General features: G+C 37.9%; 1 protein-coding gene across 1 annotated transcript in view; it reads right to left on the bottom strand.

Annotated features, from left to right (window-relative positions):
• Positions 1–9,999: 9,999 nt before the first annotated feature.
• PHF20L1 (PHD finger protein 20-like 1) overlaps positions 10,000–13,289 on the bottom strand; it is a 73,848-nt gene continuing 70,558 nt past the window's right edge. The window contains exon 21 of the mRNA XM_010834772.1: positions 10,000–12,077. Within this exon, the coding sequence (XP_010833074.1) occupies positions 11,935–12,077 (143 nt within the window). The 3' untranslated portion in view covers positions 10,000–11,934. The remainder of the gene's footprint in view (positions 12,078–13,289) is intronic.

Raw genomic sequence — 13,289 nt, 5'->3', positions numbered from 1 at the left:
GAGTCTTCTGTGCTGATCTTCATGGTCTAATCTTCCCACATCTGTCTAGATTTTCTATGAGCATTGCACACAGTGGCTCATTCAAGGTGTTAGAGAGAAGACACTTTCCTATACTCTCCTGGGTTCTCCTGGCTAGTCTAAGAATTAGGTCAACATGAGACAAGTGAACAGGGGAAAATCAAAAGTTTAGTAACACTTGTACATGGGAGAGACCCATGAGAAGTGAATAATGGGCCCAAACAGCCCAAATCCTCAACTTAAATACTATCTTCAGCTACAGAAAAACAAGGATATTGGGGGTAGTGCTTTGGGATTTCGAAGGGGAGGAAAGCAATTGGCATGGAGATGCAAAAGTGAATGTTTGGTGAACAAATGCTTGCTGAGCCAGGAAGATTTAATGAGTCCCAGAGTGGACTGATGAACTATGGATGGAGGTTTGTGACACTATACAGGAGACAGGAATTAAGACCATCCCCAAGAAAAAGAAATGCAGAAAAGCAACATGGCTGTCTGAGGAGACCTTACAAATAGCTGTGAAAAGAAGGGAAGCGAAAAGGAAAGATATACCCATTTGAAAGCAGAGTTCCAAAGAATAGCAAGAAGAGATAAGAAAGTCTTCCTCAGTGATCAATGCAAAGAAATAGAGGAAAAAAATAGAAGGGGAAAGACACAAGATCTCTTCAAGAAAATCAGAGATACCAAGGGAACATTTTTTGCAAAGATGGGCTCAATAAAGGACAGAAATGGTATGGACCTAACAGAAGCAGAAGATATTAAGAAGAGGTGGCAAGAATACACAGGAGAACTGTACAAAAAAGATCTTCATGACCCAGATAATCATGATGATGTGATCACTCACCTAGAGCCAGACATCCTGGAATGTGAAGTCAAGTGGGCCTTAGAAAGCATCACTATGAACAAAGCTAGTGGAGGTGATGGAATTCCGGTTGAGCTATTTCAAATCCTGAAAGATGATGCTGTGAGAGTGCTGCACTCAATATGCCAGCAAATTTGGAAAACTCAGTAGTGGCCACAGGACTGGAAAAAGTTAGTTTTCATTCCAATCCCAAAGAAAGACAATGCCAAAGAATGCTCCAACTACCGCACAATTGCACTAATCTCACACGCTAGTAAAGTAATGCTCAAAATTCTCCAAGCCAGGCTTCAGCAATACATGAACCGTGAATTTCCAGATGTTCAAGCTGGTTTTAGAAAAGGCAGAGGAACCAGAGATCAAATTGCCAACATCCACTGAATCATCGAAAAAGCAAGAGAGTTCCAGAAAAACATCTATTTCTGCTTTATTGACTATGCCAAAGCCTTTGACTGTGTGGATCACAATAAAGTGTGGGAAATTCTGAAAGAGATGGGAATACCAGATCACCTGACCTGCCTCTTGAGAAACCGGTATGCAGGTCAGGAAGCAACAGTTAGAACTGGACATGGAACAACAGACTGGTTCCAAATCAGGAAAGGAGTCCGTCAAGGCTGTATATTGTCACCCTGCTTATTTAACTTATATGCAGAGTACATCATGAGAAATGCTGGACTGGATGAAGCCCAAGCTGGAGTAAAGACTGGCGGGAGAAATATCAATAACCTCAAATATGCAGATGACACCACCCTTATGGCAGAAAGTGAAGAAGAAGTAAAGAGCCTCTTGATGAAAGTGAAAGAGAGTAAAAAAGTTGGCTTAAAGCTCAACATTCAGAAAACTAAGATCATGGCATCCGGTCCCATCATTTCATGGCAAATAGATGGGGAAAGAATGGAAACAGTGGCTGACTTTATTTTTTTTGGGCTCCAAAATCACTGCCGATGGTGATTGCAGCCATGAAATTAAAAGATGCTTACTCCTCGGAAAGAAAGTTATGACCAACCTGCTGCTGCCGCTAAATTGCTTCCATTGTGTCCGACTCTGCGACCCCATAGACGGCAGCCCACCAGGCTCCCCCATCCCTGGGATTCTCCAGGCAAGAACACTGGAGTGCGTTGCTATTTCCTTCTCCAATGCATGAAAGTGAAAAGTGAAAGTGAAGTCGCTCAGTCATGTCCGACTCTTAGCGACCCCATGGACTGCAGCCTACCAGGCTCCCCTGTCCATGGGATTTTCCAGGTTAGAGTACTGGAATGGGGTGCAAGACAGCATATTAAAAAGCAGAGACATTACTTTGCCAACAAAGGTCTGTCTAGTCAAGGCTATGGTTTTTCCAGTAGTCATGTATGGATGTGAGAGTTGGACTATAAAGAAAGCTGAACGCGGAAGACTTGATGCTTTTGAACTGTGGTGTTGGAGAAGACTCTTGAGAGTCCCTTGGACTACCAGGAGATCCAACCAGTCCATCCTAAAGGAAATCAGTCCTAGCTGTTCGTTGGAAGGACTGATGTTGAAGCTGAAACTCCAATATTTTGGCCATCTGATGCAAATAACTGACTCATTGGAAAAGACGCTGATGCTGGGAGGGATTGGGGGCAGGAGGAGAAGGGGACAACAGAGGATGAGATGGCTGGATGGCATCACTGACTCAACAGACGTGGGTTTGGGTGGACTCTGGGAGTTGGTGATGGACAGGGAGGCCTGGTGTGCTGCGGTTTATGGGGTCACAAAGAGTTGAACACGACTGAGCAACTGAACTGAACTGATAGTGGACTCTGATCTCTAGGCTGCTCAGTTTTCCCCACCAGACGTTGCCCATGTTCTCTGCAGTTATCTGCAGTGACAGCTCTATTCTGGAGCGAGCCCTCTACCTAAATCCTTTCAGATAGCTATGAGCAAGATCAGTCTTCTCCTGAGTCTTTTGGGCCTTGTTTTCAGCTCAAGATAATCCATATTGCCAGAGAGACATTTGGGGGATGGCAAAAAAATTCTGTTTCCCTACAAAGAGATGGTCCCCCCTCTCTATGAGCCTTCCATTTGTGACTTTATAGTCCGCTGATCCTAGACCTGTCTGTCTTTGGAGAATTTCCAACAAAATAGAGTCAAGATCTGACCATGCAGTCTGGTCTAGTCCTCTAGTTCTAGCGTCTCTTTTCAAGACAATTTTATCGCCCATGCGACACCATCACTCACTTCTATCAACCTACACTGGCCTTCCAAGCCCTGTTTTCTAATTGGAATCTGGCCAGTCTCCCTTGTAAGATCTCAGCCTTTCTCCCAAGCAACACTCTCTTATTCTTCTATCTTTGAAGTTTGTTTTCAATCTTCCAATGCTCCTGCGCTGACTGTAAGAAAGAAGAACGCTTTTCTAATGAAGGCATTTTCTCCTTGATTTCCTGGGCAAGACTGACTCCTAGAGACAGTGTTTCAAGAACTAAACTTTAAATTGTCTGTAGGGTTGTCATAATTTTACTTAATTCTTCTCTTTCTCAAACTAAAAAGACAGCATAGTATAATTATCCCCTCGCATTCCTTTCTCTTATAACTTTTTAAAATATATACTTAGTTTTAGATTTACAGAAAAATTGAGCATACAGTACAGAAAATTCCATTATATCCTTTCTCCAGTTTCTGCTAGTACTGACATCTTGCATTAGTGTGGTACGGTTGTCACAATTAATGACACAATACTTATACATCATTTTTAACTGAAGTCCACAGTTTACATTGTTTCATTTTTTTTTTACTTTTCATTTTGAAATAATTTGTCAACTTGTTCCAAAGTTAAAATAGTAGTAGAGTTCCCAATACTCTTTAACCAATTTCACCTAATATTAACATCTTACATAACCATATCGTAATTACCAAAACTAAGAAACTATCAATACAATACTATTAACAAAACTACAGACTTTTACAGGTTTCCACCAGCTTTTCCACCAGTAACTTTTCTTTTTTTTTCCTGTTCCAGGATCCAATCCAGGATCTTACATTTTATTTACCTATAATGTCTCCTTAGTTTCCTCCTTAGAAAATATTTGGAAATATTAAAAAATTCTAGGATTAATAAGTGAATTTAACAATGTCATAAGATACAAGATATTTTTAAAAAATCAATTTTATTTATATTCTAGTAATTAAACATCAGAAAACAAAATTGAGGAAACAATTTCATTTACAATATCATCAGAAAGAATAAGATACTCAGAAACAAATTTAACAAAATAAGTGCAAAATCTGAACACTGCAAACTACAAAATATTGCTAGGGAAAAAAAGAAAAAAACAAAAATGCTAAACAAATGGAAAAACACACCATGCTCTTGGATCAAAAGACTCAATAGTGTTAAGATGGTAACTTATCTGTAGACTCAGTGCAATTCCTGTCAAAAGTCCAGCAGGCTTTTAAAAGAAAGTAACAAATCTGAGAAGGGGATGACAGAGGATGAGATGGTTGGATGGCATCACTGACTTGAGGACATGAGTTTGAGCAAGCTTTGGGAGTTGGTGATGGACAGGGAGGCCTGGCATGCTGCAGTCCAAGGGGTCGCAAAGAGGCAGACATGACTGAGTGACTGAACTGAACAAACCTGATCCTAGAACTTCCATAGGAATGCCAAAAAAAAAAAAAACCACTAGAACTGGCAAAATACAGGCAAGAAAAAAGAACGTAATTAAAGGAATTATACCTAATTGATTCCAAACCTTAAAGCTACAGTAATCAAGGTAGTATGACATTTGACTAAGCACAGACATCTAGATCAATAAGAAGAGAATACAGTGTGGAAATAAACCTACATAATTATGGTCAATTGATTTTTGACAAAGAGACTGAGGTAATTCAAAGGGAAAAATAATATTTTCAACAAAGGGCACTGGAACAACTGGATACCCACATGCAAATTAAAATGAAGTATCACTGCACACCTATTAAAATAGCTAACGTGCAAAACACTGGCAAACACCAAACACTGACAAGGAAGGATGTGGAACAACAGGTACCCGCCTTCATTCGGCTGGCCACATTTTTTAGGTCTATTTCTAGATTCCCTATTCCATACTACCAACCTACATCTCTGTCTTTATGCTACGTCTACACTGTCCTGGCTACCACAGCTTAACAACCTCCAAATCAGAAACCGTATGCCCTTCAACTTGAGTTCTTCTTTTTCAAAAGTACTCAGGATATTCTCGTTCCTTCACATTTCCATATAAAATCTGATCAGTTTGCTAATTTCTGCTTCAAAAAGTCTGCTGGGATTTCACTTAAGATTACATTCTATTACTGTTTTGGGAGAACTGACATTTTAATAGCATTGTGTCTTCTATCCATGTTCTTAGTATTTCTATTTATCCCATCGTTATTCTAGGCATTGTTCTGTAGTTTTCTGTGCACAGGTTCTGCATATGTTTTCAGATTCACTGTGACGTTTTTTTTAATATTATCAAAAACGGCATTTAAAAAAATTCTAATCTCCAACAGCATCTTGCTAATGTAAAGAAATCTTAATTCTAGTGGCATTTTTGGTAGGTTCCTTAGGCTTCTGCAAATACATGTCACCTGCAGATGTTTTTTTTTCCTAAGTGCTATGCCTTCTATTTTTCCTCCTTTATTGCCCAGCGCCCTATTGCACTAGTAGGGCCCACACATTAAGGTTGGATAATAATGGTGATGCTGGATATTCTGGGTTTGTTCCTTATTTTAGAGAAAGTATTCTTTTACCATTATGAGGTTTGTCTCCTGATAGATGCTCTATATTGTTACGCAAATTCTTATTCTAGCAGTTTTTAATCATGAATGGACACTGAAATTATACATAATTCATTGACTGTAAACCACCTTTGTATTCCTGTGGAATACCCAACTTGATCTTGATATATTACACTTCCTGTATATCACTGTATTCATGTAATTATTTTGTTGAGGACTGTGTCTATATTCTACATATGTGTTACTCTGTAATTTCCTTTCTTTGTAGTGTCTTTTTCTGGTTCTGGCATGAGGTTAAAAAGTTGGTCTTGAAAAATATGTGTTTCTTTCTTGTCAGTGCTTATGTAAAATCAAGGCTTCTTCCTTAAATGTTTGATATAATTTACATTTAGGCCTGGAATTTTGAAGGAACATTTTCAATTACAAATTCAATTTATTTAAGTTGATTTGCTAACTTCTATCTTTGAGGAATTTTTTGTTTCACGTAAGCTGTTAAATTTATTTTTTTTTTACTATATCCCTTTTAAAAATTATATGTTTGATACATTGTAATGTTCCCTCTTCCATTCTAATTTTCGATCAGTCTATGTAGGAGTTAACCAGTTTTATTTTCCATGCAAAGAATCAGCTTGTTTATATTGATACTTCCCTTTTGTGTGTCCATTTGATACTTCATAGATTTCACACATTTCTTCCCATTTATTTTGGTTTTAAACTGCTTTATTTTTAAAATCTTAAACCAATGATTTTGTATCTTATTTAAAATTTCTAGTTTTTTAAAAAACTGAGGTATAATTGACATTAGTTTCAAGAGTACAATGATTCAAAATTTGCATATATTGCAAAATGATCACCACAGTAAGTCGTTAAAATCTGTACCTTGCTTTTTATTATAATCATTTAAAATGGTAAATTTCCTTCTAATATCAAGCCACATCCCCCAAAATTTAACATTATGTGGTTTCCTTTTCATTCACCCATTTTCTAATTTAACATAACTTTTTTGAGTCATGGATTGTTTACAAGTATGTTGATAATTTCCAAATACTTTGGAGTTTTTTAAGATATTTAATACCAGTTTCCAGTATAATTTCATTATTGTTGGAGAACATGTTATACATTTCAATTTTAAATGAGTTGAGACCTATTTTATAGCCTAGTATGTAGTCCATCTCTTTGAGTGTTCCATGTGTATTAAAAAGGAAATTCATATTCTCATGTTGTTGGGTGGAATGTCCTCTCAACATCAATTAGGTTGAGTATTCATTTTTGTTCCAGTCTTCTGTCCTGATATTCTGGCTACTTGTTCCATCAATTAGTGTTAAAGGAGGGCTGAAATCTTCAACTATAATTATAGACTTCTCTATTTTATATTCAGTGATTAGTGATTAGTTCGCCAAGTATTTTGATACTCTATTAAGAAGCCTATAAATACAATTTTAAATTGCAATTCTTTTGTGTTTATGGACAAAAGTATGATAAAGACTTGTAAGTATAAAAGAAGACAACATTCTATTTGGAAGTAAAATAAAAAGGCAAAAAATATAAAAACTGCAAATTTTCCAAATGTTACAAAAGAGCTTGCCTGTGTACTTTTAAAACAGATGTTGGTAACTAACAAAAACAGTATTGATTCTATTCCAACACTGATAAGAGGTTGATTTTAATTGCCCAATATTTAAAAATTAGAAATCACACTCTGCAACTGTTTAAATTTATGATGAGCAATTTCAAATGGCAGACTCAAAGCCCCGCTGCCCACAGCAGTGCCCCCAGTTGTGCTTATTTACTTGGGCTTTTTCCTCCCTCTTCCCTCATTTCCTCTCTTCCTCACTTCAAACTTCCTTAGATGATCTAAGTACAATTCCTTAGCTGACTAAGTACACTCCAGTTTTGTCTCTGGATGTACTTTCAGGGTTACCCAAAGACAACAGGTACCAGAAACGGATGAGAACGTTTTGAAATTCCTATGGAGAGTTCACAGTCAAAAAACATTCAAAACGACTGTTTTAATTGAAGGTTTCCCAGGTGGCGCTAGTGGTAAAGAATCCACCTGCCGATGCAGAAGCAGCAAGAGATGTGGGTTTGATCCCTAAGTCAGGAAGATCCCTTGGAGTAGAAAATGGCAAACCCCTTCAGTATCTTTGCCTGGAGAATTCCATGGACAAAGGAGCCTTACAGTTCATGGGGCTGTAAAGAGTCAAGACATGACTAAGTGACTGAGCGCACACACCCTATTTTAATTAACATATAGATTCTATTTCCCCCAAACTTCTCCACCTACAAGTCTATTTATCTTTTCTTTCACCTCCATGGTTCCTTGTATTCTCTGACATCACGTATCTTGTTGAAAAAATATTTTTTTAATGTTTCCATTAGGCTATATAGACTGTGATTCTATTAACATTTAATTTCATGTCCAACCATGTAACTTAATGGCTGGCAAACAGATGACATTCAATGTGTCTACTATATTTCACTTTCAACTTTACAATTTACTGTATTTGCTTCATCAAACCCTCAAAAACCAGGTTATAAGCTAGGTATTATTCCTTTTAACACATAAGAAAACCAAAGCTCAGAGAGGTTATTGCTAGTAAATTGCCAGAGCAGAAAATCTGAGAATTACAGAGCTCCTTTCCGTTCCACCATAGGAAATATATTGTCCACTGACATGGTCCCTCCATAGCTTGGTACAATGACGCTATTAAGACATCTCCAGTGATGGACTGCTTCTCTTAGGACGAGAAATCAAAGCCTGAAGTACTGTATGCATTTGAAGAGACACAAAGGAGAATTTTCCAGAAGAAGAAAATAATATGAAGGCAAGAGATGGAACCCATCTATGGAAATCATGAGGCTATATACTTAAATGAATTTGAGAACTGATTAGGCAAAGCACAAAAGATCCAGATTACACAGATCTAACTTGGTTTGAAATAGGGAGTCACTAAGGATTTCAGAAAAGAAATGACAAGAATATGTGAAACACACCTGCGAGGAGAACACAAGCTGGAACAAAATTGGGCTTGCATCTTGAACCTGCCAAGTCTCTCAGTGTTTTTAACCCTCAGCTTCCTGTCCTCCTCCTCAGCTTGAAAATGATCCTGTTCCACCTCTCCACAAAAGAACCAAATCAGATGCTACAGGTAACACGTATAATACCTGGCACAGAGCTGTCACTCCCCTAGCCTGACAGTGATCATTTTGATGAATCAGAATGAAAATTAAAACTTCAGAAGCCCACAGTATTACCGTCATGATGTGATTTTATAAAAAATGGTGTCCTACTACGTGGGACTCAGAAGGAAGATGACACCATCCACTTTGAGGAACCAGCACAACCAGTGAAGGAATGAACTGGGGTGGAGTTGGGGAGGGGGCTGTGAGTTTCCACCCAGGGCTCTTAGAAGATGCGACAGCAGAGAGAATGAAGCTGGCAGGAGATCCTGTTGGCTGGAGGGGAAATGGAGTCCTTCATCTTGAAAATATAGAATATGAACATCTGAGAGGATGTAAGTCAGTGGAAACAAGGTGAATGTGGGAAAAAGGATTTCACCTTAAATAATGAGAATAATCAATTTCCTTTAAGGAAAGTGTACACTACTCTAAGTTTGAAAGTCAGCAGAACCACACAATGAGTATAAAGAAGTACAAACTGTACTTATCAGTAGCATACTAAGAAGGATCTCTCCCTACAACGTCTGTCTACTCTGTCTGGGTGGCAATGAAAAGTCACCTTTTCAAGAAACACCCTCCCTAGTTTACTGCTTATATTTAGATATATACTCTCATATTTTTTTAAAGTAAGACTAAGTGGAAAGAAAACCAACTCTGAAACCTCTCATACTGGACTGACTTCTCAAAAACAAATTTACTCACCTAAATACGGAAGGAGTCAGCAGCCTATAGTTGCTAAAATGCTTCAACCAACTGTTGATACACTCTGTATTACTAATAAATGGAGATGTGCGTACAAGTAATTCAATACAGATTTACTTTAAAACATAAATCAAAAACTTCAGACTCCCAATTCATATGCATTGAAGCAGAACAAGAATTCAATATTCTAATTATTAATGAAACTTTTAGCTAGCTGGCTATCAAAGTGATCTAATTTTAAGATGTCCCAAGAAAAAATGCACATTAATTTAACTGTGGTCATCAGGGGCTGAGAATATGAGTGTTACTGGGCACAAAAGGTCCCTCGAGCATGTGACAAGAATCTGGGCAACACTGGTGTTTACAGCCTGTTAAGAATGTTATTTGTTCCATTTTGAAAAACAGATAAATGTCTAGAATTTAACCATAATAGGGAAAAGATTAGGGTTATTATTTTAAAACACAAATGAAAAGATAAAAGTATCAATCTTGAAAAAGAGACATTAGAAAGTTTACTCCACACATGAAATACAGGCACTATCTTTTTTTACTTTAATATTCAAATTTAATAACTACCTTGTATCTCCTCTACTAAAGCTTTTCATTTCTCAGTAAGATTTCTGACAACGTTAATGCATCATAAGTAAATCCATAGGGCTGTATTTTATGTCTGTGATCTTTGGCACATGTGTCAAGTTGGAGAATCTCAAAAGGCAATAAAAATTTCTAATTACTGCTTTGCACATTCTTTTAATCATCTTTACATCAAAATATAAGGCTGCAAAAAGGCAAGCTGAAATTTTATGATATGTGGAATTGTTTTAATAAAGAGTTTTACATACAGTACCTTACATATAGAACAGTGTGTTTGCAGTTTTAAATAATATCTGAATGTACAGTGGCATGTATTCTTATCAAAGATAAATTCAAGTTGACTGTCTATCAGTTCTAAAATGCATTTATACAGATTGCTAGAACTGATAAACAGGATGAGGCATAAAATATTCAAGTGTTAACATGTCATCAAATAGCCTCCTCTTAACAGTCTTTTCTCCCCCCTTTTTAAAAAAGTTTCAAAACCTATACATAACATTTTTAATATTTTAAAAACAGTCTGTTAAAAGGTAACATTTCATGTTAACCACCAACTCTTATAGACTATAGTAATAAAACTAGATATGTGTAGATATAAATATGTCGATTATGTACACGTGTACGCTGAGTGTTTGTTTCAAACAAGCACACACACGGAACGCACACCTGCGCGAGCGCGGGGGCGGCACACGGCGCGCAAGAGCACTGGCAGACGGAGGCCAGGCCGAGGCCCAGCAAGAGCTAACGCAGCAACTCAGTTGCCTTTGGTTTCAGAAATCTGTCCATTTGTGATCAAAGCTACAAGTTTTGAGTGCCTCATGTATTTTTTAAAAATAAAATTCATCTTCAGAAATGAAGCTTTTCCAGTATTCCACTACCAGCAGTTTAAAAAAAAAAATCCACAGCCACAAACTATTTCGTTATTTTTGTCACTCCTCATCCCAGCTGAGGTTATTTACATTTTTTTTTCTGAAGGCAAATATCAAGCACATTCAGGATCAAACTGTACGTTGAAACCTGAATGCTGAACTCTGACTATATATATTCTATATATAGTATATGGGATAGACGCGTCTCTGATGGACTGATGGCATTATGTAAGACTTGGGTGAGAGAACTCCCACAGTATTTAAATCTCTCTTTCCAGCAGTATTGTTATTTGGCACACTGACAATTCTGCGAGCCATTCTGTTTTTACAATGAGCTTCTAATGCCAGCAATGGATTCCAATTATTTCACTGTTTTTAAAATATATTCATAATGAAGTAAGGATGCCACAAGTGTTTTCCTCAGAAGTGAGACTTCTACTGTCAGTTTTCTGGTTAAGGACATTCATCACCTAAGAAACAGTTCATGATCCCATAAAAGTTTAAATACTCTGGACTTCAGTGCAGCTGGATCAACTGCAGAGAAGACAGTTCTTACAACAACTTTACAGAACTCTCCACAATTTAAATCTCCTCTACAATTTTCGTTTTGGCCAAATGCTGGTTTATAAACTTAGATCTTTCACTAAGAACTATATGAATGCACCATATTTCTTCCTACAGGTATCTCGTGTTTCATGTTAGCAACTACTCAAAAATCCTGCCAATCTGATTCCCTCAGCATAGATTCTAATCTACCTCCACTGACCCTGGGCATATGGCACATTATCATTTGTATCTAGCTCATGAATGCTTTTTAACATTAGCTTCCCTGATAAAGTTGTTCTTCACTTTCCTTTCCAAGGTGCCATCCTATTGATGGCACAAATCAGTAAATGACCAAACATCACTAAGCTTTTAAACTATCCACTTAGCAGCCATGTGGATAATAAAAGCGAGTCGACTGAACAGAGCCCCATTCTTTGCATCATGTGTTCACTGCCGTCATACAGAGCAGAGAGTGGCTATCTGCTGTACTTTTCCCATGTCAATTAGGAGCTGTTTGATGTGGCGTTTAAGCTGGGGCAGCCTTGCAAGAGGATCGGGTGGCTCCAACTCCCCTGTGAAATCAAGCCAGCTTTCCAGAACTACAAGAGAGAAGAGAACACACACATTTACACGGCAACTGAAAACACAGTCAGAAAATGGTATAATGAGAAGGTTGAAAAGTGATGCAGAAAGAGTTCACTTCCCTTTCTCTAGAAAGCTGCAAGCCACCTCTGAGCCGTTAAGCATCCTCTATCCCTCAGCCCATCTTGGTAACCTTTATCTGTTGTTTTATCTGTCATTATTTTAGGTAATTTTCCCCTTTATAGATATAAAGTAACTTCATTTTGAGTGTCTCCTTTTACTCGCTTCTAGAACAGAAAACAACATCCCCTGTTCCTGCTCAAGATTATTATTAATTTAGGCTTAAATCATTTCCATTTTAAACGAAACTCAGCTACCCTAACCTTTTTTAGTCCATAAGTTCTTTTTAACAAAGAAGGTGGCAACTTCTTAGTGTCCTCTTGAACCACTACTTTAAAAAAATGCAAACATACTAGAAATCTAGGCAGAATGCAATTAGTTACATTTTATCCTTTTTATTAATAATAGAAAATGGCATCAAGCTGCATTTTTTTTCTTCTTTAAAAATCTACTTAAAACTAAACTAACTCTGCTGCTGCTACTGCTGCTAAGTCGCTTCAGTTGTGTCTGACTCTGTGCGACCCCAGAGACGGCAGCCCACCAGGCTCCCCCATCCCTGGGATTCTCCAGGCAAGAACACTGGAGTGGGTTACCATTTCCTTCTCCAATGCATGAAAGTGAAAAGTGAAAGTGAAGTCGCTCAGTCGTATCCGACTCTTAGCGACCCCATGGACTGCAGCCTACCAGGCCCCCCGTCCATAGGATTTTCCAGGCAAGAGTGCTGGAGTGGGGTGCCATTGCCTTCTCTGAAAACTAACTCTACAGCTAGCTGATAACCAAATGGAGGATGCTTCTGAAGTGGGTTTCCATTTCCTCTTTTCATAGGGAAAAACAAAGGAGTAGGAACCCTAACTTAGTGGGGGGTGAAAGTAGTGCATGCTTTTGCAAATAAAAAGTGGGGGTGGGAAAAACAATCTATGAGTTTAAAGATGGAGTCAAAAACCACAGGAAAAGCACTAGGTTTGAAATCGGGTAATCTCAAGAGTTGGACTGTGAAGAAAGGTGAGTGCCGAAGAATTGATGCTTTTGAACTGTGGTGCTGGAGAAGACTCTTGAGTCCCTTGGACTGCAAGGAGATCCAACCAGTCCATTCTGAAGATCAGCCCTGG

Source organism: Bison bison, unplaced genomic scaffold (assembly GCF_000754665.1).
Source record: "Bison bison bison isolate TAMUID 2011002044 unplaced genomic scaffold, Bison_UMD1.0 scf7180017864036, whole genome shotgun sequence".
NCBI lineage: Eukaryota > Metazoa > Chordata > Mammalia > Artiodactyla > Bovidae > Bison > Bison bison.
This window is presented reverse-complemented; position numbering and strand designations above follow the sequence as displayed.